This window comes from Condylura cristata, unplaced genomic scaffold, assembly GCF_000260355.1.
Source record: "Condylura cristata isolate star-nosed mole 26May11 unplaced genomic scaffold, ConCri1.0 scaffold00040, whole genome shotgun sequence".
Classification (NCBI taxonomy): Eukaryota; Metazoa; Chordata; class Mammalia; order Eulipotyphla; family Talpidae; genus Condylura; species Condylura cristata.
This window is the reverse complement of record NW_004567141.1, coordinates 5,298,049-5,322,362: the sequence shown is the minus strand read 5'-3', so window position 1 is coordinate 5,322,362 and position 24,314 is coordinate 5,298,049. Positions and strand designations below refer to the sequence as shown.

At 55.2% G+C, this 24,314-nt stretch overlaps 1 protein-coding gene across 1 annotated transcript; it reads right to left on the bottom strand.

Moving 5' to 3' along the window:
* Nucleotides 1-8,108: 8,108 nt before the first annotated feature.
* On the bottom strand, nucleotides 8,109-18,362 carry RHBG (Rh family, B glycoprotein). The gene is made up of 10 exons (XM_004693848.1): nucleotides 18,141-18,362; nucleotides 13,375-13,561; nucleotides 12,789-12,939; nucleotides 12,514-12,661; nucleotides 10,562-10,728; nucleotides 10,139-10,276; nucleotides 9,886-10,019; nucleotides 9,317-9,438; nucleotides 8,323-8,396; nucleotides 8,109-8,177 (listed from the first exon to the last, which is right to left on the bottom strand). The coding sequence occupies exons 1-10, from the start codon at nucleotides 18,328-18,330 to the stop codon at nucleotides 8,109-8,111; spliced, it is 1,380 nt and encodes a 459-aa protein (XP_004693905.1). The 5' UTR covers nucleotides 18,331-18,362.
* Nucleotides 18,363-24,314: the final 5,952 nt, after the last annotated feature.

Below are 24,314 nucleotides of genomic sequence, written 5' to 3'. Positions count from 1 at the left end.
TCCTTTCACAGAGCAAAGACCCAGACAGGCGAGGAGGGCAGCCCTGTGGTCACTAGGGAGGCAAGCACTGCAAAAGCCCTGGGCCTGGTGTTTGGAAAACCAGGCTCTACTCAGTGTTGCCCCTGCTAACTGGGTAACCTGTTTCCTGGCTGCTCTCAACCTCAGTTTTGTCATCTGTGAAATGGGGCAGATGTCCATATCCCACAGGGAGCTTGCTAGGTACTTAGAATCCTGTGTGTGTTTCATACAAGAGGAACAACAGCAAGATCAAGATCTACTCTCAGACCTGGACTAGTCCCAGACTCCTGACTTGCTGGAGGTGAGCCAAGGTACTGAAGATAACGTGGATGTTGGGAAGGGATCTGAGGTGGTTTATGTGGAAGGGCACCCCCTGAGCTCAGTCTGGAAGGCCATGGTGAGGTGTGTGTGTGTGGGGGGGGGCAGAAGCCTCTAAGTCAGAGCTTGACCATGTTTGATGGCCCTCCCCTCACCCTCCACCCCTTGTGGATGGGCCACTGGCTCCCAGGCTGTCTAAGACAAGTGAAGGGCCCAAGGCCTGAATGGCTAACTGTTCTCTGAGGATGCTTGGCCCCTTTAAAGGCCCTTATCACCACCTCCACCTCCCTCCCAGGGTGATTATCACCCAGAGGGGCCTCTCCTTGGGGAGACACAAAGAGACCCTCAACCCCCACCCTCCAGTCAGGATAATGGGCCATTCATACTGAGGGCTCAGCCCACACCTGGTCCTCTCAAGGCAGCTTCCCGACTGCTCATTGTGGGGGGTGGGGGGGCGCCTAGCACACGGGTGTCAGTGGGGGGAGAGCCTAAGGCCCCAGCTGGAGTACTCCTGGCCCTTCCCCCACCTCTCCAGCCGCCTGGACTTGGGGCTCCATTTGGGGGGAGGTGGGCCCACCATTCTTCCCACACCCGCTAACTCAGAGCTCACTCGGAATTTCTTTCCTCTCGAAAGTCCTTACAGAGCGATGGGAAAATGGGAGGGAATAATTAGGAAAATCATTAGCGTCTCAAGGCCCATCTGAGAGGGATTAAGGGATTAAAAGCCTTCCAACCAATCTCTCCTACTTTAAGGTTGTTGTAGAGTTTTTGTTTTCGGGACTTTTTTTTCTCTTCTTTCCATTCCCCTCCCCCCCCCCCCCCCAAGCAGGTGTACCCCGGTAAGAGACTGGGGCAGCAGCGGGTGCTGGCGTCTTTCCCCTCCCCCCCCCCCCCCCCCACTGGGTTGGGAGAGACTAAAGTCTTGGTGTATCCTTCCTTCAAAAGCTGCAGGGAAAAGTCAAGACATTGAGGTTGGGGTGGAAAAGAATGGTGGACAGCAGGTGTGGGGAGCAGAGCCCCTTCCCAAGCTCTCCTGGGCCTCCTGGACCACTTTCCTGGGCAGGAGTGGCTGGGCAGAGGCACAAGGCTGAGGTGGGTCAGAGGGGAGGCCCAGCAGACCTGCCTGAGCAGCCCTGCTTTGCCTCCCAGGCCTGCCACCCAGTTCTCTTCAGCTTAGAGTTCAGCAGCCTCTCCCACCCCTGGTGGGGTCCAACAGAAGCAAACTAGGCCCAAGGGCTCCTCGCCACCCATCATGTTCTGGAGCCTGACACCAGTGGTGAAGGAGAGAGGCAGGCGGAAGAGGCTGAACCGAGGAAGGCCACGGGGTTTCTAATGGTTGCGGTGAATGGCACGGCACATGGCCGCCATGCTCCCCAGAACACAGTCCCCCTGGGCGGTGAATGGATGATGGCAACACACTCACCATGAGGCAGGCTGAAATGCAGAAGGGGTGATAGAGCTTCAACTGTCTGTAGGGATTAGAGAAAGTCCCCAGAAGAGAGGACTAGATTTTACTGGTGAGGGCACCCCTGGGGCCGGCAGCTGATAGCTCTTGCAACTGTGAAGTAACTGTCCCTCTTGGACACATCCTGCCTTTTAGAGAGAGTTTCACTGTCATACTAAAATGGTCCCCTAAACATAGGAGTAGAAATTCAGACTTCCTCTCCTGGGTTAAGGCAAGTGAGGACTCCAGACTCCCTGAGAGCTTGCTGCAGAGAGAAGTGTACCTTCAGGCATATACCCAAGATCTCCCTGGGGTCTCCCCACTCTCCATGCTGACCCACCCCAAACATTCAGGAGCAAGGAGGTGCTCGCATCTCCCCACCCCACCAGGCTCACATGGTCCCTCACATTGGCACACTTGTGCTGGCTCCCCTGGTTTCAGTTTCGGGCCTCCCTGGGGTAAAGGCTGGCTGTCTATGTTGCTGGAAGCCTCAGTTAACCCCCCTCTGAGCTCTGCCCCTACCACCCTTGTCCCAGTCCCAAAGGGCCTGAGCAGGGTGGTCAGCAGTGGAGAGGTGGAGCGCCCTTCCCAAGATGGAGGCGGCAGAAGCAGGCCAAGCAGCACCTTGCCGATGGCGTGGGTGATGGATGCTGGCGGCTGCAGCCTGCTACAGCATTAATAATCGAGTTTATTAATGGTCTTAATTAGCAACTGCCAACAAGAAGCCCGGTGCTAATTCCACCAATAATCGAGGCTTGTGGGGCGTGGATGGGAAGGGAGGGTGAGGGGATAGATTGCTTGCAGGCTGTGTATAGTGCAGGCCCTGCTAACAGCAGAGGCTGCCCAGTGACCGGAGAGATTGAAAAAGGGGGGACCCTGCCCCCCACTGACTCCCACACCAGGGCTCCTTGACCCCCCATGGCGCAGCCTCCTCAGATGGTGTTGGGACAAAGTGAAGCGTGAGGAATTGCAGGGAGGGCAAGCCCTCCGTCTGTGCCTTCAGAGCCAGAACCCAGACAGCAGCCTGTGGGATGAAGGCGAGTCTGTAAAGCCTGAGTGAAATGAGCTAGAAGGGGATTGGGAACAAGCCCACAGTGTCCGGGAGCCACATTCCTTGCTCTGGGGAGACGGAGATGGATGGTGCTGAGCTGGGAAGGAGGGGACTCTGGGGTGGGGGTGGGGGTCCTCTCCAGCTGAGGGCTCTTCTGCCAAAAAAAGGGGGGTGGGAAAAGTGAGTTTAGAATTCAGAGGATGCCCAGGCACAACAAAGCCCACTTCCTCTCCCAGCCTTCCTGCCAAGCTGGATCAGCTTGGTCCTGCCTAGAGACCCAAAGACCAGCAGAACATCCCAGAGAGCTCTAAAAATCAAGGCCAAAGAGAGAGGGCTGCCTTCAGGCCTGAACGATGGGGCCTGCCCAAAGCAAGGGTGCTGCCTGCACAGCCCCTGGGGGGTCAAGGTTATGGGAGGGAGCTGTGCTCCAGGGCTCCTGTGTGTGGAGGCTCATATGGAGAGATGCTGAAAACTCAGGCTCTGCTTCTTTCCCGCTTCTTTCCGAGGTGGCCTTGGGGTCTATGGAGGTGTTTCTTTGAGGGACACCTGGGTTAGAATGCTTTGGAGGGTTCCAGCTTTCTGGTCCAGAAAGCAGCCAGGTGAGGGAGGAGGCAGAGGTGGGCCCATTTCCAGAGATGACAGTATGGGTGCAGACAGAGGTCAGGCTGCTGCCTTGGTTCCAGGACTCTCAGACGTGCTTTCCTGGCCCCAGCTTTCCCAGGGGAAGTTGACACCCCTGTTGTGCCCAGATCTTCTGGGATCTGGATGGAAGGACAAATTCTATCTTAACTGGAAGGCTGCACTAAACCAGATAAGGCCTCTGAGGCCAGAGTGAGGACCCCTCTAATAGAAGACTGTCTCCCCTTCCCTCCTCCACCCCACCTGTCTCCCTTCTCTCCCATTCAGCTTTTACCTGCCTTACTGGGGCTAAAGACCTAAACCTGCTGATCTCGGTGGTGCTCCCACTGATTCTTCCCTGAAAATGAGTCCTGGAAGCACCACTGCTTCAAGAGGCCTAGACCACCCCCAAAGAGGCATCGCCTGAGAAGGTAGCCTGGGAGTTTAGGGAAGATGGATGCAGGTCTTGCCCCTGGCTGAGTCTCAAGCCTCAAGCTTAGACTGTCAGTGTCCACAGCTGGAGTGGACTCTGCTCCCACATTGGGCTCCCCCAGGCATTCTCATCCAGTGACTGACCAGTACCAACTCCCACATGGATACAGCAGGCTGGCCTGAGGGGAGGCCACACCTCCAGTTGTGGAATGGGGGTTTCTGCAGCTAACTCCTACCTCACCATTGGAGAAGTTAGTTTCAGTCCTGCCAGACTGCCCTTTCTCCCAGGAAAAGATGGGACTCCTTAACTTGGCAGAAGGAAGCAAGAAGGAAGGTCTGGACTGGGCCTGCACTCCCCAGCCATAAACCTCATCGCCTCAGGGAACCATTAGTGTTCCCCTCAAGGCACTGGAAAGGTGTGCTCCAAGGACATCTGTGACTCCATTGGGTCACTGGGAAGTGGAAACTTGGATGGAGAATGGGGAGGGAGTTGCTAACAAGTAGGGCGAACCGGGAAGGCACCCGACCGGGGGCCAGGTTTAGGCTCCAAAAGACAAAAGCTCCGAGAAATGAACTGACTTGTACAGGGGACCCCAGGCAACTGAGTAGGGAGCCCACCTGGGGGCCGCCACTGTCTGACCCCAAAGTCCAGGTTCTTTGGGGCTAGGAGTAGGCACGAAGGAGCAGGTGACCGCCCCTCCTGGCCGGCCGGGCTTTGGTTTGGGTCACCTTCGCCCTCTCTCCCCTGGCTGGCGGGCTCCATCGGCGATCAGACGGCGGCGCAGAGACAATGGCGCTCTGTCCCGGGCGGGCGCTCCGGGACGACAGCTCATCCCTATGCAGTGACCGCCTCCCCCATCCCGACCCGGCCGCCAGCCCCTTTCAGGCGGTGGAAGCCGGGCGGCGGCGGAGGGGGATTCTCACAGGCCGTTGGAACATTTGCATAGCCGGCTCGCCCGCCGGGAGACATTGGCCCGCATTGTTCCCCGGCGGCGGGGCGGCGGGGCGGCGGGGCACACGGGGCCGGGCGCGCTGGGCAGCTCGGCCGACCGGCTGCGAGAGGGCGGGAGGGCCAGACAAAGGAGCAGGGCGAGCGGAGCCGGGAGGCGACAGGTGGGGGAGATCCTGACGGTGGGAGAGAAATATCGGGGTGAGGTGGGGAACGCGGCTTCTGGGCCTGTCTGCTCGGGACAGCCACCGCCCCCCACCTTGGACACCCACGCCGTGTCTAATTCCTTCCCGAGCTGGGGCAGCCCGTGGCCGTGATGTGAATCCCAATAGGGGGGATATCAGCCTTTCCCAGGCGGCTGGGGGTTCGGAGAGCCCGGGTCCTCCAAAGGTCAGAGGAGCAGCTAGTAGGTCCTAGCCAAGGGACACTCTGGCCACACAGAAGCACCCTGAGGTGACCTCCCATTTAGATGTCTGGGCAGGAAGCCCTGTTGTGGCCCACCTATACTTATGCCAAGCCAGAACAGTTACCATGTGAAGAAACCCTTCCCTCCTCCATATCTGCTGTCTGAGGGGGTGACGCTGAATGAAGCATAGCATTTCCATCCCCTTGCCCCCCCCCTCCCGGGAGGCGGGCAAGGGCCCAGTGTCCTCATCCCTCATTGTCCCCAAAGCTCAGGCATTGGGGCTGGACACACAGAGTTCATGAGTGGGCAAGTGTCCGATTGTCCTGCATTGAGAGTAATAATAGTGGTGATCAGAGGGGCTGTCCCTCAAGGGCAGAGACCTCATTGTCCTGAAGGGCTGAGGAAGGAGCCCCCCCTGGCTCCCAGCCCCACCGTCTCCTTGACCCTGTTGACCCCCTTGTCACCCTGTTGACCCAGCCTGAATGGATGGGCCACTGTGAGGGGGACGGGTGGTGCTGAGCAGGAGGCTAGAGGGAAGAGGGGGAGGGGCTTGGGCTTGCATCAGCAGAGTACCACTGAGGACACCCAAATTTCCTGCCCTCCTTGCCTGAAAGTAGTGATGAAATGATCACCCCGCAAACAACAACCCAGTCTTATTAAATGGAATAGTCCTTGCAGTGCTCAAGGGAGGTGCCAGGCACTTCAGGCAAAGTTGGGGGAGGAAAGGAAGAAACCCAAAGTACCCAGGGCCTGTTTTAGGAGAGATCAGTCCTGGACAGAGTCTCTGACCAGGGATCAAGATGCTGGATCTTATAGAAGTCAGCAGCATCTCCCAAGCAGCAGGAGGCTTTTTGGAGGTGACTAGAGCCAAGACAGTCAAACTGCAGGATATGCAGGGACCACCTACCCTGACCCCTTTTCTAGGAACCCCTTGGGGAACCATGCTGGCCATCTAGTCTTTCCTCCTTGGGAAGCTTGCTGGGTAGTGGTCTGTCCCCAGAGGGCTCAGTCTAGCTCAGTTGCCTCCAGGGGTTTGCCACCCTGGACACAGTGACCATGCGGGGCTAGAGCAGCCCAGTTTTTAAGACCTGGAGATTTGTTATGGTCAAGAAGGAATCAGTAGTAGAGGGGGCTGGTAGTAGAGATTTTAAAATGTTGGTGGCAAGAAGTAACTTTGTAGTTTTTCCCACCCAGAATGAACCAGTAGAGAGGACCTCCTCTTATTCTTGAAATCTCCCCTTTTGAGATTTTTAGATCTGTGAGGACTAGTAAGGGGTTTTGGGCATAGCAGGTCAGCTGGCCCTACTGGGACAGGTGCTGGGGTGGGAGCAAAGACCCTGAAAGATGGGACTGCTGAGGGGCTGACAGGACAGGGAACCTTTCTGCAAAGTCAGCAGTCCTTTTCTGCATGGGCACAGGGATCCCCCCCCCCCCCATAACTATCCCAGCCAGCAGTGAGCAGGGGGCCTGTGGAGGAAGGCAGGAGCTAAAGGGCAGGAAGCAGATGTCCCATGCGGCTTTATCCCTGGCTACCTTCCCTGTCCTCCACTCTGTGCCTGGTGTCTTTTCCCAGGCAACCCAGCCCCTGCAAGGACAGTGAGGATAGAGACTAAGGAGCATCTTTGCCATGTCCAGGGCCAACTCACAGATCCCTTCATTTTCTCCTTGGGTGCCAAGTCTGAGTAGATCTTGGTTATGAGGGAGAGAGGTCACAGTCAAGTTCAATTCCTGGCAGAGGGCTGGAGGGGAAGGACAGGAGAGGACAGAAGGGTGTCCCTGTCCTTCAGGATTGGGAAGGGAGTTCCCGCCTACTAGAGGGATGGATTCCCTTTGGATGAGATATCCGAAGCCTTTAGTAGCCACCTCACATGTAGTGGGGGCTGGGAAATCAAAAAAGGCTTGTGGCATGAATGGTGAGAGCCAGGCCTGAAGCAGACAGAAGGCAGTTAGGCTGCGGGAAGGACTTCCGTTCTTGGCAGAGGGCTAGAGGTGTGAAGGCCGCAGCTTCCTGCGCTGGGTCTGGAGCGCCTCCTGGCGGTCAGCTGATTCAGGCCACTGGAGGCCCTGGGCCTGCTGATTCCCATACTTCTAGTGGCAGCTCTCATCTGTTCTTTCTACTTCCCATTCTTCAGATGCAGGGTTGGGACGTAGGTGGAACCTGGGAGCTGGCTGCTTCCAAATTCAGAAGAATCGTGGCAAAGAATTCCTTCTGCCCCTGTAAGCCCTGAAGAGGACCTTCTTTCCTCCCTGCTCAGAGGCTACCCAAGTTGAAGGGCAGAGCCATTCTGAAATAGAAAACTCTACCCCAACCTGAGCTGGCCGAAAGAGCTGGCTTTCTGGGAAAGAATGAGCTCTTCAGTTCTGTCTCTGAAGACAGGCAGGCTCAGGCTGACCACCACCTAGGAGAACCTCGGATCCGAGGGGGAGGTCCATGGACCAGGGGCAGAGGCAGAGCTCTAGTCCCAGTGCACAGGAATCGGAGACCTTGGGAAGTGGAGTTTATCACCCTGACAGCCAGGCCCTGGCTCAGATCTCACAAGGACAGGTGCTGGGTCAGTGGGATCAGAAGTCGCTGGGTGCCTCACTTGGGGCCCCTTCTACCCACATGCACGGGTTAGTGGGCTGGTGGCATGCGGTTGTGGTGAGGCTCCCCTCGTCACAGCCACTGTGGCCATGCTCCTCTGCCTCTCCCAGTCTTCTAAGGCCTCTTCCTCTTCCCCAGTGGTGCCTCTAGAAAGGAAGCTTCTTCTGGTTCGTAGCTTCTTTTTTGTAGCAGGAGGGATGTGAGCTAGAAAAGAACTTCCCAGAAGTTCATCAATAGCCAACCCTCATCTTCTCAAAGGAGAGTGTCCTCTTAGGGGCTGGAAGCAAGTTAGGCCTGAGTATCTGGTTCCTCAGCCCTCAGGGGTCCCTGGGCCTCATCCTCATGCTCTCCAGGCACCTGGAAGGCAAGGGCAAGGATCAGGTGAAGGGCGGAGCTCCAGGGAGCTGAAGGTAACACCAGAGAAGAGTGAGCAGGCAGGGGAGGAGGAGGAGGCCCGTGAGGGGGAGTGGACCAGGGCCTGTGGGCCATAGGTCCTGCTTACCTCCCAGTAAATCTGGTCCTCATAGCACTGGGAGTCCGGCGGTGAGCCCAGGAAGGGCAGTTTCAGCAGGAGCCCTGGTGTGGGAAGGGGGGGACACATGAGACTTTGCACCCCCGCAGAGGGCACAGAGGGGCTGGGGGCGCCAGCATGTGAAAATTGCAGCTGGGTTTTCCAGCACCTGCTCTGCTATGGAAGTGCGGAGTTCTTGCTCTGTATCACCTTCCTGGGCAGTTGCAGCAACTGCAAAGGGGAGGGTCTGTGATCCCTGTGGTGCAGAGAAGGGACCAAGGGTCGGAGACGGGAAGGAACTGGCGCAACTTGGTAAACGATAAAATGACCACTCTGTCACGAAGCGCCACTGCTGAGCTTTCTGTGGCCTCCGTCACAGGGGTGCAGAAAACGTTCACTGACTAAATGAGTAATTCAGTGAGTAGGTGAGTCCACCTTTGTCAGAGAATGGAAATCTGGAGGTGAGAGGAGGAGGATGGTGGGACACTGACCCATAGGTTTTATATTGAACGCCAGACACCAAGAAGGCGGACTGAGCCGCATCAGGGGGCAACCTCTGGTGGAAGGCTTGTGGACTGGGGCTGGCTGTGGGCTGGGGCTAGCGAGAGCCAGCAGCCCTCCCTCCTGCCCCTGCGGGCCTCATCCTAAGCTTGGGCTGCCCTCTAGTGGGCAGAGGGGGCAGCATCAGGGAGCCCTGGAGCGCCCGCAGAGGGACCAACTAGGCACTAGCAGCCTCCCCAGCCCTCCTTGACAGCTGGAAGGAGCAAGTGTCCATCTTCCTCATGCCTGGAGGAGGTTACCCCTGAACTCTACAACCCCACCCCTCATCTGGAACAAAGTAGGTGCACAGTAAGTACCTGCGAGTGAACGAATGATGGTCAGAGGGATGGGATCCTCCGGCCCTTCCTCTGGAGAGTGCCCTCCCCTCAATCCCCTGCCCTCCCGATCTCCTTCCAGATCCCTGTGCCCACTCAAGGCCGCTCACCTCCAAATCCCCCACCTACAGAGGCAAACGTCAGCGTGACGAACAGCCCAAAGAGCTGGTACACTGCCTGAGACTTGGCGCTGCGGTCCCCCTCGGCTATGAGCGGGAACACGGTCTCCAGGCTGTGGGGAGACCAGATTGTGGGGAGACAGAGAGCCAGCTTGGAGCCAGGCTGGCAGTGCGGCCATGCACCATCAGCCTGAGCACCCGCCCTACCCAACACCCCCTGCGCCAGTGGGCGCCAATTCACCAGCTGAGAGTCGACTTAAGGGTCACTTTTGCTTGCCCTCTCCCCTGAGCCCTGGGTGCAGAACTGACACTGAACCCTCGTTTCTTACTGACACTTTTGAATCACTTGTTCAATGACCTTCTGCTGCACTTGGCTGAGGACCAGGAAGGCAGGGCCCAGTTGGTCTGTTTACTCCAATTTCCTCAGCTCCCAGAATATGGATGAATGAATGAATGAAAGTAGACGCTCCTTTTGCTCGTCCACAAAGGGAGGTAGAGAGTGGCAGAGGTCATTCTCAGGGACAAGGACCACAGTATGACGGGGGGGGGGGTGAACTCACCCATCTCCGTAAGTTTCATAGGTGGCCAACCAGGCCACAAGGACCCCCAGGAGGGCACCCAGGATCCCTGGCATCCCGTGGAGGTTGTGAACACCACATGTGTCTTGGACTTTAAATTTTGATTCCAGGATGGGCTGGAAGGCAAGACACCGATAAGTCTCATGTGTCCCTCTCACCGCGTTGGGCCTTGGGAGAGGTGAAAGGAAGGTGCCAACACCCCTTGATCTCCCCAGAGCCCAAGAGACCTCTGTACCGTGAGGAACTTGTACCCCAGCGTGGAGACAGCCCCAGCCAGGAAGCCAGCTGCAAGCGCCCCAAAGGGTGTCAGCATCATTTCTCCTGCCGTCCCCACCACCACCCCTCCTGCCAGCGCTGCATTCTGGATGTGGACCTGAGGGAACAAGAAAAGACAAGGCGCCAGAGGCCTTTTTAGGTCACCTGTAGCCACCCAGCCCCTTCGACCACAGCAGCACCTGTTGCTTCTGGAAGTTTCTCTAACTTCTGACCCTTCAGCTTAGGATCATCCCCTCCCCACTGACCCCATCCTGACCCTGAGGACTGCTTCCAGAGCAGAGGAGCCCCTGTGCCTGTACCCCGAAGAAGTGGGTTCGCCAGGACCCAGACACCCCCTCCCCTCCCATCCAGCCACCTGCTCCCCCAAGCCGCCTCCTCATACCATGTCCAGCCGCCCATCCCCCCCGACAAGGGCTGACAAGGCGAAGGTGCTGAGGGTGCTCGCTGTCAGGGAGTAGTAAGTGTTGAGGGCTGTCCGGTGCTGCCCGTCCCCCAGAGTGGTCGGTGCAGAGTTGAAGCTTGGCCAGAAGATCCAGAGGAAGATGGTCCCTAAGTGGTGGGCAGGCAGCTGAGTGAGAGGAAGTGGCTTCCATGCCAGGTTCAGGCTGCATAACTGCCTGCGAGGTACCTACTCTCAGCAGTCTGTTGGCTTATCTGTAGCGTGGGGCCTTAGTACTGAGCTCACAGGGGAGGGCAATGTGAAGTTCACAGCCCCGGGCTGAGCAGGCTGGGAATGCCCCACTAGCAGTAGCTACCACAGGTGCTAGCACAAGAGGGAGCTCCCAGAGTGAAAACCAGAGGTTGAGGGTTTTTTTAAGTGTCAGGAAAGGAAGGAAAAAAGAGACAAAGGTCACTAAGCTAGGTACTTCCTAGTTAGATCAAGAACATAACTTGTTTTATAACCTCAGCTGCCTTGAGGGTGGGCCTTGCAAGGTGTGGAAGAGGCCTTTACCGCCTTGCAAGGTCCCCAGGTGGTCCCAGAGGGAGAGGAGCAGGACCTGAGGGGCCCTGTAGGCTCGGCTGGCATGGCCAGGAGGCCCCAGTACTGAGTGGTCCTTGGGGTGCAACAGAACTTCTCCCTGCAACCCCACACTGAAAGCAACTGAACTCATGCATGTGTCCTCTTAAGAGAGACTTTAGGCAGGAATCAAGGAATCAAGGAAGAGGCCAGCTTTCCCATCTGGACGGAGCTGAGAGCAGAGGAGGTCTGAGGAAGTAAGCCTCCCAGGAAAGCACAGACATCTTAGAGAAGCCTTTGGACTTGAAGCCAAACTTATCTGGGTCTCAAAGGGCAAGGAGGCCTCAGCTGACCTAAGGTTCCTCATATTCTATTTCACAACAAACCCAAAGAAATAAGAAACCAGGCCCTCCCTGGTGGCGCAGCACTGTGAACCTGGCCATGGCTGCTTGGGTGCAAGTTCGATCCCCAGCCCGGGAGCTGACCCACATGGAGCAGCAGACCTTTTCTGTCTCGCCCGCTGCTCCCCTCAGCAGTGTACTTTGTCCATCTGCTTGTTCTGCTCCCCACTCTGGCTATGGTGAGTCCTCTCATCCCCCCGTACCTCTGGCCCGCACCCCAGTTCTGTATGCGTAAATAAATATTTAAAAAGATAAATAAGAAATCAACCTCCTCTCTTTTTTTTTGCTGTAAGAATAGGCACGTTAGTCACTATTCAGCACTGCCTGTGAAAATTTAAAATACTGGTTTCTTTCCCTGGCTCATTTCTGAAGGTAGAGAAACAGAAGCCACTACAGAGGTGTGTGCTCAGAAGAAGCACACAATGATGATGAAGGGGCTCCGGGTCCTCCCAGGGTGGCTGGAGACCTCCCTCCCACCCAGAGAGCAGAGGCAGCAGGACATGGAGGGGAAGAAGTGTCCTATACAGGTAGAAAGCAGCATCAGGGCAGAAGTGCTAGTAAGAGACAGGGAGAGGCGAGGCTGGTGGCAGCCAGAGTGGGGGGACGGTGAGGGAGGAGGAAGGACAGCGTGGCCGAGCCCTGCAGGGGCAAGTACATCGAGCTCAGGAGTCCAGTCTGTAGTTTGTGGGTGGTAGGGGCCTCGGAAGGTTTTAAGCAGGGATTGGTATGATCAGACGTGGACTGGGGGCGTGTGTGCACCCCAGGGCTGAGTCCTAAGAACCTGCCATCAAACTGAAGAGAAAGATCTGTACAGATCCCAGGCGCCCACAGCAAAACCCAAATCAGAAGGGAGCTTCCAGGCAGAACCCCGAGGAATAGGCAGCACCCTGAACCCATGCCTGGAGATGGTACTTTGCAGCCCAGATTGGGGGCATCTGGAACAGGCCCCAGCCACCCCACCTCGGTAGGCCTCACCGATCATGGCAAAAAGGTCCGAATGGTAGACAGAGCCCTGGCGATGTTTGCTCTTCTCCAGCTGGGGCCTGTAGAGGACCCGAGAGAGGACCAGCCCGAAGTAGGCACCAAAAGTGTGAATAGTCATGGAGCCCCCTGCGTCCCTCACCTGGAAAAGGGGAGCTGAGCTGGAGGGCAACTCCAGGCACTACTCCCACACCCACCCCACCCCATGTTTTCCCTGTTCCGGCCTGGCCCGGGCCACCCTCACCCCGACCCCACCCCCCCAGACTCACCCCCAGGAGATTGAGGAGCACAAACTCGTTGATACCGAACAGCCCCACCTCCAGCAGGGCCATGAGCAGCAGCTGTGCCGGCCCGGTCTTGCCCAGGACGGCCCCAAAGGAGATGAGCACAGCCCCAGCGCAGAAGTCGGCGTTGATCATGCTGCGGGGAGGGCATAGAGGGCATCGCGGAGGGTGGGAAGGAGCAAGACCTGGATGGCACTTGGGGGGTGCGAGAGGTCTGTGCTCCCCCTCGGCAGGTTGGAAGGGGCTGTCTCTTGGCTTGTAGATGGGGAAACCAAGCCGTGAAGGTTCTGTGATTTGTCAAACAAAACCCACAAAGGTGGAAGGACCAGATGTTGAACCAAGAGCTCCCCTGAACCCTGTCACTTCCCATGAAACACTATTCTCCCCACAGCTCTTGGGTAATTAGGGGCCTGAAGAAATGGGGAGGTGTGGCTGAGAGTGTGGGCTGAAGAGAGGAGGAGAAATCGGGCTATGAGAACCGGCAGAGCACTTGTGGGAAACCTGGGTCAGTGTGCCAACTTGGGATCTCGGGGTAGACCTGGAGGTGGGCACAGGGGCTGCTGCTGCCCACCTCTCCACGCCAACATGGATGTGGCCGCCATGGAAGGAATGGAAGAAGCCCTGGACGAGTGTGGCCCACTGCAAGGCAAAGGCAGCCAGGAGGAAGGTGAAGCCCACACTGCTGAAGCCGTAACGCTGCAGGAAGGCCATGAGGAAGCCGAAGCCCACGAAGACCATGGTGTGCACGTCCTGGAAGCCTGCGGAGGCATTCGGAGCTGCTCAGGCCACACCTGGCACCACCCGCCCCCAGCGCTCACCAGCCAGGGCCACCCCAGGCGGGAGGTGAGCCTATAAAACTCCCCAGGCATGGCGGTGCCTCCCTGCGCCCTGAGAACTGGCCAGCTCTGAGCAGTGAGACCCAGACCAGCCCTGCTATCTCCAAGTGGCGACTCAGAGCCTCCTGCTTGCGTCTCTGGCCCACACATTTGCCTGGTCCTTGGCTCTCTTAAAGACCAACCTATGTGCCCTCCCCCTGCAGCCTCTGCCCCTCCAGACGCCAGTCTCTTGCCCCTCAGGCTTGATGTCTATCCTTCACCCTCCGACTTGAGAATCTGTACCTCTCCATTTTGAAGATTTAAATGATTGAAAAAAAAAAAAGACACAATGGTGTCCATGGTGGCACAATGGATTAAAGTGCAGCTCTAGGAAGCTACCCGCAGCCACTGCAACACAAGTTCGATTCACAGCCAGGGAAGTGATCCACATGGCGCAGCAGACCTCTCCTGACCCGCCCGCTGCTCCCCTCAGCAGTGTATTTCAGTCAGTTTGCCTGTTCCGCTCCCCACTCTGGTGACTTCTCTCACCCCTGCACCTCTGACCTATATCCCAGTTCTTGTATGCAAAAATAAATAAATATTTTTTAAATTAAAATAAAGCCCCTCTTGAGGAATTTCTCTTAAAACTTAATGTGAGGAATTATCACCTCCCCTGAGAACAGGCTGTTTTCCTCACTAGGGCAAGATCCAGACAACTGGATCTGGAAATGGAGCTGCCCCAAGGCCACCACGGCCCTGCCCTCGTGAGAGTGAAAGGCAGACATGAGGAACCACGGTTCTGAGAGGTGCCCAGCACTGATCACATTTCCTCTTTCTCTTAGTCACTTGCAAGCACAGAGCCACCATGGGATTGTACCTGCAGCAGCTGTGAGCCCTCCAGGGTCATTATTTGTGCTCAGTTTCACTTTTCTTATGCTTCAACAAGTGTTTTGCTGTAAATTACCTTAAACCTCTTGTAGAAAAAATCATGGTCACCTTTTTTGTTTAATGTGCTTTTCTTTTTGTTTAATGTGAAGCACCAACTGGTCAAAAATATATTATTGGACTTTAGAATACAATCAATAACTTTGAGAAAAGCAAACGTCCATTTTTCCTCTGTGCTGTCCATGGGGTGATAGGAAAGGCGTCTGCAGCCCTGGGCAGAGGGGGTGTGCGCCCAGGGAAGGTCTGCAGCTCAGCTGCCACCCCAGCAGCAGAGGGGAGCGAGAGCCTGGGGGCCCTGTAGCCTCTCTAGGGTGCCGCTTCTCCAGCTCTTCCTGCTCCCCAAAGCACCCAGATTTGTCTCTCTCCACCTTAAAACAGCAGGAAAGGAGAGCAGCAGACAGGACTCAGCCTGCTGCCCAACAGCTGTCAGAATTCATTTCCTGACTTCTTTTTTTCTTATACAAATAATAGGGTGCCCTGACTGTCCTCATGCAAAGGACAGCCAGATAAGAAAGGGGCTGGGTCACAGGGCTCTGTGACACACCGAAACCACCCCAGAACTGGCCTTGAGTGACAATAATATTTATACCTCCCATCCCAAGTTTGTTTGGAATAGAAACTCAATCGCTTGGTCTTGCAACTGGAGTCTAATCGTCAAGAAATCTCCCTCCCTGGGCAGCATTCCACACAGATACTATCCAGGGGCAGTGGGAGAGACAGGGTTATTCCAGCTGCAGGCAGGAAGACAGAGCAGATGACCCTCAACGTTCCCCTGCTGAACCCACACACCCCACTGGTTCTGGAGAAGATGAAAACCCTTGAGTCACCTACAACCCTCTCGCCTTCCCTTTATGTTCTCCCCAAACCTTCCAGGTGACTTCTAACCAAGACAAGACTTGAGGGGAGCAGTTCATGCTGGGATGGCGCTGGATTCCTCTGACCTTTGCTCTGGCCATAACATGGGCAGACAATTCCCTCTGAGAGCCTCAGTTTCCTTATCTGTTAGGTGGGGTATAAAATATGAGGAGCAGGTGGCAAACCTCTCCTGACCTGCCTGCTGCTCCCCTCAGCATTGTATTTCGTCCATCTGCCTGTTCTGCTCCCCACTCCGTCCCTGGTGAATCTTCTCACCCTCCACATCTCTGGCCTGTATCCCAGTTCTGTATAAATAAATAAATAATCTTTTTTTAAAAAATATGAGGAGCAGAAAGTTGGGAACAGGCAGCTGAAGGCTCATTTCCCGTCACCATACTCTATCCCTGGACTTAAACCTTCTGAGCCTCAGCGTCCCCATCTTTTCCTGTCATAGACTGAGATAATGCATGTGCCACCCTTGGTATTTCTAGAACATTGGAGACATATGAAAGGGTGTTGTTGTAAAACTGGAGCAACTTCATCTCAGAATGAGGGGGTTGCCCACCTAGGAAGAGATCTGAGCATCAGCCTCTAGGAGACCAGTCTGGGCTGTATCTCCTAGAAGTGGCCTTAGACCACTCTGGTCCCCTTCCCCTTCATCTTCCCAGAAGATCCTGGTCCCTTCTAGTGGAAATCCCCTCCCTACAAGTCAGGTCCTAGAGCTGTATAAAAAGGATGTCTTCATATGTTGTCTTAGAACCCTTTCTCAGGTTTGCTTCTGTGGTTCCTGTAACCCTGATCTTTTCCCCTCTTTCTTCCTTTCCAGTACTTGCCTCATGGGACAACACACTTGTAATACAGGGAAAAGGATGGGGAACAAAGAGACCTGGTTCTAGCCTGGCTAACATGCCATGTGAGCTTGGGTGGTCACGTACTTCTCTGGCTCTCCACATCTGCGAGGGGTGGGCCAGATGGGCTCTGAGGGCCCCTCCTATAGATAACAGCCCCTCAGCAGCCACCCCTTGGCACTGGCCAGCCCCACAGCTCAACATCAGCCGCAGAACTGCCTTTCATCTCCTGAATCAAAGGGCAGGGGTCATGCCCCCTCTGGCCCCGGTCCCTTTCCCTGGACCAGGGACAAGTGAAGACCCGGTTCATCAAAGCCTAGGCTCTAGGGACCTCACACTTCCCTCCCCCACCTTCCCCACACCAAGGTTCCAAGTCCACTGGGATAGAAACAAGGGCAGAAAAAGAGGTAGTAGTCCCATGGTTCCTCTCATTGCAGTCCAGGGAGGAAACGCTGGGTGTCCAGGGAGAGTCCACCATTGTAGCAGAGACACAAGAAATTGGGAGGCTTCAGGGAAGACTTTGAAACAAGCAGGTTTGGGGGGGCTTGAATGAGGCCCATGGAAGAAGAGAGTGTGGGTTCATGGCAGGCATCCAGGTCTGACCCTCACTTCTCTCAAGAAGAGAAAAGTTGGCCTCTCCTGCACCTCTTCCCTCCCAACTCCCTATCTCTCTCAATAAATGCACAACTCCAAGAATCTGCCATCCCGGCATCTAGGCTCCCGTCTTCCAGAGATGGGGTGAAATGAAGGGATGGCAGAGACCTCTTTTGTCTAGTAAAGCTGGGGGTCTAACCTTCCACGCCCACCCCTCTCTCCATATCCTCAGCATTATGAGCTTCATTTTGTTGGGGTTGGGATTGGGACAGGGTCAGCTGGGGTCAGTCAGCCACCAGTTCTGCATGTAAAAGTAGGGTAATAACAGTCTGAGTTGGTTGTTTGTTTGCTTGTTTTTTTTTAATAGGAGTCTCCCACACCCTGGGCCTTGTTTGAATGCACACCTTCAAACTGAGGCATCCTTCTCCCCATTGACCAGATGGGAGAAACTGAGGCTTAGAGAAGATCTGCCCAAACATTTGTGATGGCATATGGGAGATCTGGTGTCCTTGGTCCCAGCTGCTCTGGACTCCAGCACATGATTGGGTCCACAACCTCGAGAGGGAGGCTGTTTCTCCAGCAAGGTCCAGGGGGTTAGCAGTACCCAGTCTGGACCTAGGACATCCGAGTCCTACCTAGGCTCAGCTCTGTCAACTCACGAGGTGGATGAGCACCAGCAAGTCACACTCCCTTTGAGCCTCAGCTTCCTCACTGTGAGGTGGGTTAATGACCCTGCCAAGGCTCTGTTCTATAGTTGGCTGTTGAGTAGTCCCACCATTTTCTCTCTGACTCTGGAAGAACCAGCTTTTCGGGGCTGGAGAAGAAATGCCTGCATCCCATTAGTATGGCCCCCTTCATAGCTAATGCCTGCCAGTGCCTCCTGCATCTGACTCCCTACCTCCCCTGCCCAAAAGGACCCTCTCTCCTTTGGTCAGGGTGGAGGCCCCAGAAAAGGTAAAGCCCAGCAAAGCTGGGTCAGATCTGAGTTCAAATCCCAACTCCCTCAATTCGACATTGCAAACTGGACTTGACCTCTCTGAGCCTCAGTTTCCCTATCTTTGTCTACCACATTGAGTAAGTGAGAAAATGCATGTACCATCCTCAGCTATATTATCGGGAACATGGCAGGCACGGGAAAGTGTTTTATTATCAATCTGGCCACCTTCACCTCAGAGCTAAAGGGTTGCCCTCTTAGGGATAGATCTGGGTACCCAAGTGCCCTTCCCAAGACCCCGGAGAACTCAGGACCTGGCTCCCCACGCGCCCTGACCCGCACTCACTTGGGTAACGAAAGTAAAATTCATTGTCCGCGGCGTTACTGTGATTGCCCGAGTGCCACAGGGCAGCGTCGGTTTCGCGGTTGTAGCGGACAAAGACCGCAAAGAGGATGGCGGTGACACCCTGGAGGAGGAGACACAGCAGGGGCAGCTGCAGGCGCCGGCTCGCGGCGCGGCGGGGGGACCCGGCCATGGGACGTGGCTGTCAGTCTCCGGCTGGAGCTCCTGGAGACTGCTGAAGCAGACACTTGCGGGGCGGGCCGCGCTGGTTTCACTGGAGTCGGGCCCCGCCCAACGAGGGTCCCGCCCACCGGAGGGCCCCGCCCCCACACGCCAGGCCCCGCCCACAAATTAGCAGGTTCTGGCCAGAGCGCTGTGTAGGAGAAGGGGTGTGGGGCCTGGGCAGAAGGTCTGCATGTGGGCAAGGACTGGGCGGCGACCCGCACATCCTGTCTGTCCTGGGCATCTGAACCTGGCTCTGTCCAGGGTAGGTCAGGTCCTTGGGAATGACCCTGGAAAGGTATCCTATGTTCTGCCCTACTGGGGTACAGCTGTGGACCCCGCAGCAGGGAGAGGGAGGCGTCCTAGCCCCTCAAACGGGTGTTCTTTAGAGGGTTTCCTAAAGAATTAGTGGCCTTGAAAGGCCTCAGTCTGGACCTCGGGGTTAACAGAAGAGAGTAGCGGGGTTACTCAATCTATTCCCAGCAGCAAAGCAAGATAGAGACTGGAGATAGAGCGACTTCTCACCAAACATTGATGATCAACCTGCTGGGGGATGTCTGAGTCTCAGCAGTGAAGTTCCTCACCCCCTTCCAAAACTCCACCTCCTCACCCCTAGTCTGCACCCCATGACAAAGTAGCCAGCAGGCTGTGTTTCCGAGTCCCCTGCAGAGCCTGCAGTGGCAATGAGAGGCCTGGACCATCTCTGCAGCTGGAAGGGAGGGAAGCGAGATGCAGCTAGTTAGGCTCCCTTATCAGTCTGGAGCTGGTTGTTGCACAAGCAAGGTTTGCTTTCAAGGAGGTCATGGGAGACAACCAGCCAGTCCACAGGCGTTATTCAGCCCTTGCTGTTTCCCAGGTTTCAGAGATGAGCTTTTGGCCCCTCCCTCCAAGAAATCACTGTCCAGTTGAGAGAGACACTTAGGAAGGGATTTCATTACCACTGGGATAAATGTGTGACCTTGGAACTGGGGGGCTCAAGAAGAGAAGCTGCAGGCTTGAAGAGGTGAGGGAGGGCACAGAGATAGAAGGCTGCTTCCTCTCCTAGTCTCTCCTATATCTGCTGGGAGTCTAGAAGAAACACTCAGAAATAGGGCCAGTGGGGGCCCACCCTGGTGGCGCGGGGGTTAAAGCACAGCACTATGAAGTATGAAGCTATGTGCAACCACTACAGCACAAGTTCAACTCCTGGTCAGGGAGCTGACCCACATGGCACAGCAGACCTCTCCTGTCTCACCTGCTGCTCCCCTCAGAGTGTATTTCAGTTGATCTGCCTGTTCTGCTCCCCACTCTATCTGTGGTGAATCTTCTCACACACCCCCACCCTGCACCTCTGTCTTGTACCCCAGTTCTTGTTTGCATAAATAAATAAATCTTAAAAGAAAGAAAGAAAGAAAGAAATCTGGCAAGTGAAGAAAGAGAAGTAACCTCCCTAGAAGGGGACCAGCATAGACGATGCCTGGCCTGTGAGCTCAGAGTGTTCAGGAACTGAGGTTGGGGGTGGGGACTCTAGAAAGCCATGAAGGCAGAGCAGGTCCTGCTGAGGCACAAGGTCTTCACCAACTGAGGATAGAGGACTCCAGAAGGTGGAGGAAACTGACATTATTGTGCCTGACCCGACAGGTCAAAGGGCCTACCACAAAAAAGGGTAACTTAAGGCCAGTCTTTGTAGGCTTAGTAGGCTAACGGGAAGGAAGCCCTCTGTCTACACTGCTGCGCAGCTGACTCAAGGAGCTGTTATGTTGAAGGGACAAAGACCCCGGCCTGAAGGAAGAGTTACTGTCCCCAGGGTGGGTGGCATAGGGTGTCAGCTGTAAGGACCAACCACCTCCCAGAGCAGAGACAAAGTGGGGTTTCCCCTTCTCAGGAATGTCAGGCATGGGGTAACAGTGGAGGCCCTGATCCCACTTTGCTCCTTCTGTAGTTCACTTCCCACCACCTTATGTCCTCCCCTCAAGGGCTTGAGCTTCCAGCCCAGAATGGGCTCTGGGGAACATTTGGATTTTAGGCTTATGGCTTCCTAAGTGCCCAGCCAAGCAGACTTGGGAGGCGGAGCTAGTGTCTGGGTGGCAACCTCTGGTCATACTACTCCCACAGGCCCGGGTGGCCCCTGGCCCTGACCCAAAGGCTGTCTCTCACTCCTTGGTCAGCAGGAAGGCTGTTTTCTAGCTCCTGTATGGGAGCAGGGGTGGGGAAAGTGCCTGGTCAGCAGCCTTTGGACAATGATTCTTGGATAATTTGACATCTGGGGTATTCCCCTAGGGCCAGCCTTCTGCCATAGCATGCCTCCTGGGCCCTGGTTGGAAGTGGGGTGGCTCTGGGTTGCCAAGGCAGGAACTGGACAGGTCCTGCAAGAAGAGCCTGCAAAAGCTGCTGAGCCAGGGAGAATAGGAGGTGTAAGCAGAGCCTTCTTAGCGTCTTCTGACTGCCTCCTCCCTGACTCCAGCCTCCCTATCAGTTCTCACACACTGTCTCCTATTCTGGCTGAATGTTTCTGCATTTCAAATATCCCCTCTCCTCTGCTCATTCAACACCAACTTAGTGGCAACCTTGGACCAGGCTCCTAGACTGGACCTGAAGTTCTAGTCAGCATATGTAACAGGGTAGGGTCCTGGAAGGTTGTGCCTAGAAGGTGCTTACCCTTTGTTTGCTAGGTGGGGGAAGGCCTAGAGGGAGCCCTGGGGTAGGGCCAGGATAGCAGGGCCAGCTGCTGGAGATATTTGGGCAACAGCTATTTCCCAACATGTATGGAAGGAACTTGATGTTTCAACAATTGGTGGATGCCAGCTGGGACCACTTTGGTCCAGCACAAAGCAAGACCCTTCTGGACTTCCCTCTTCTTCCACCTCCCTTAACGGCTCCCAGTGCCACTGTCCACCCCACTCAGTCCATGGTTTTCTTTTGGATCACCAAGTGGTATTAGTGCCCTAGGCTCTCCCTTCAGCCTCCCATAACCTGAAGTTCTGATGGCACAGGGCGCTCCATCTCTCACTCTCGTCCTTACCCCAGACATTTCTGCAGAGCCCCTGATTCTGTAACCAGTGCCGGCCTGCCCAGCCTGGGGTCTGCCCAATCTTTGACTTCTTATCGCATTTCCAGCTGTGACCAGCCAAGTGCATGAAGTGTGACCAAGGGTAACCAATGTCTGCTGCCTGTCCTGGCCCAGCCTGGCCAGGCTGTCCCTGGGGACCAGAGCTCAGGTTACTGAGTAACTAGGGGCTGTTCTCTCCTCAAAGCACCTCCTCCCAGTCTATTCCCTACTTTCTTGGCTCAGGATTCCCCAAAGTCCCTCAGCTCCTTTGGTTCCACTGAACTGTCCCCAGTATTTATGGGGAACAGAATAAGAAAGGAGCAAAGCACCAGAGTCATGAAGGCCTTGTTCATGCATTCACGCATGCGTGTATTCATTCATGCAATGCGTCTTTGCTGTAAGACCTCAGGCAAGCTACTGAGTCCTTTTTGCATCTCCTTGCCTGTAGGACTAAAAATATTCCCTCCGTGGAATCGCATAAAGATTCCAAGTAGTTGACGTAGAGTACTGGCATCTTTGTAAGCTTTTAACACATGCCAAGGTTATTATTGTTCTTTGATAAGAGGGCAAATGGGTCACTGACTTCAACGCGGCCAGCACCTGCAAGAGCTGATGGCCAGACACACATGACCTCCAAGAGTTCTATAGCAGACAACAGCGGAGCTCTGGAGCTTGGCCACACATACTCAGGATGGACAGTCAAACACTCAGTCCCAGTGACGTAACAATCCCTGAATGAAGGAGATTTGGGGGAAAGCAAAGTCTTCCTCTTTTCTACAAACACATATTGAGCACCTACTGTGTTCCAGACACTGCCTGGAGGTAGAAAACTGATGGAACAGCCTTGGGACAAGAGCTCCCCCTAGGGATGCGTGAATGAATAAGCAGGCAACCATTGCGCCGAGGGCTGTAATGGGACAGATGGTCCTGTGTGGCCCTACCCCAAGACGCGGGAGGACTCGGGTGGTTAGCGCAGGCTCCCAGCATGCCCAGGGGGAGGAGAGGTGGTCTCAGCACCTGAGGTCTGACAGCAGCCCTCGTGTGATAGGCTAATTCTTGCCTGACCTGCTCGGTAGCAGTCGTCATCAACTCCTGACCGGTAAAAGTGCTGAAACACAGCGAAGTGCCAAAGGTAAGAGAGTGACTTGGAAATGAGAGGGGCGTAAGTCAGTCCCATTCCGCCCTTTTGGAAAAGTTGCTTACCATACCTGGAACCTGCGATTCCCGCTCACTACACAAGGGAGGCTTGAGGCCCACCGCCGCTGAGCGGGACATGCAGTCTTCAGCAGCTGGAAGTCAGGGTTATTCCCGCTATGAGCATGAGCAAGGATGCATATGTATGAGAGTACCGAGTGGCATGCAGTTTCCTTCTTTCCCTTGCCTTCCTCCCATCCTAGCCTTAGGGGGACTTTGCTCACTCTTGAGGCTTAAGAAAACTGGCCCTCATCACTTAATTTTGAAAATAAAAGGAAGTGTGTTCATTCTCAAGCACTTGACTGGAGAAAAGGCTAGGAGGGACTCCTGGGTTTGATGGCGTTGCTTCTAGGACTGGGTCATATGGAGGTGACTGCAATTCAAGGGGGGTAGAGGGGTGAGAAGCACCCCCACCCCCAGTTTCCCTTCTGCCATTCTCCCTGGATTCCACCACCATCACCAAAGCAAATAAAGCCACACTGGGCCTGGGTCAGCCAGGGAAGTGGGCTTGGTCCCCACCACTTCCGTCTGCCAGCAGCGCTTGTCCAGGAACCCTGATTGCGATCTGCCCCATTCTCCCCATGCCCACCCAAACATGAATGATTTCTAGATGAGCACTCTTCTCTGGAGAGGGAGCAGCTGAGAGGAGCTGTGTGAATGGAAGCTGGACAGAACCATCGTGAAAGCTGGAAGCACATCTCTGCCCAGGGCCTGGTGAGAGACCTGCCCCAGCAGGGCAGATGCAAGTGGTGATGCGGGTCCTTAAAATCTGACAAGCACTCACAGCAGCAGAAGAGGGACCAGCTGGGGATATGAACACAGGAAAGCTTGGGCCCCTGTACCCCTTCCCCATTTAGGGATGTGGGATGTTCCAGCTCCACATTCTTGGCAGCTTCTGAGACACAGGGGAGAATGTGCACTCTGGGCTCTAAGTGCAGTCAGGCCAAGCTGTTCAGCCATTCATTTCACAACTATGTATTGAGCTGTGCTTGCAGGGCCCACCCCAAGGACACAGTTAGGCAGAAAGCTGCCCTCAGGGAGCTGCCATTCTTGTGGGGTGGCAAACAATAAACACACATACACTGATATATGCAGTGTGTTAAAGTCTTGAAGAAAACAAAGTTGGGCGTGAGGCCAGAGTGGATGGCAAGGCAAGACCTCGGGAGAGATACACAGGATGAGAGAGCATCTTACAGACACCTGGGCAGAGAGAACAGCAAATGTGGAGAAGGTGAGAAGCAGTCAGGTGCTGGGTATACTTGTGAAACCAACCAGGGTTCGCCGAAGGATTGATTATGGGGGTGAGAGAGAAAGGAGCTACTATGGACTGAATTATGGCCCCCTAACGTCCATATGTTAAAGTGCCAGCCCCAATGGTGATGGCATTTGGAGGTGGATTCTTTTTTTCTTAATTAATTTATTTATGTGTACAAGTACTGGGTCCAAGCCAGAGGTGTAGGTGTTGCGAGGTCTCACCAGAGACAGAGCAGGGAGCACAACAGGCAGATCAACGAAGTACACTGCTGAGGGGAGCAGCGGGCGGGTCAGGAGAGGTCTGCCGCGCCATGTGGGTCAGCTCTCCAGTCAGGAATCAAACTCACGCTATAGTGGCTGTGGGTTGCTTCATAGTGCTGCACTTTAACCCATTATTCCACCGGGGAGGGCCTTGGAGGTAGATTCTTTAGAAGAAAATTAGGTTAAAATGGGGTCTTGGAAGTAGTTCCTTGAGGTGG

Bases quoted from the DNA above. Each gene is read 5' to 3' on its own strand.
- RHBG (XM_004693848.1), bottom strand. From the start codon at position 18,330: ATGGCCGGGTCCCCCCGCCGCGCCGCGAGCCGGCGCCTGCAGCTGCCC. The intron at 10,020-10,138 runs GTACAGAGGTCT...CTTGCCTTCCAG, and splicing joins TGGGGTACAAGTTCCTCACG to CCCATCCTGGAATCAAAATT. The intron at 8,397-9,316 runs GTGAGCGGCCTT...TTCCCACACCAG, and splicing joins TGTAGGTGGGGGATTTGGAG to GGCTCCTGCTGAAACTGCCC.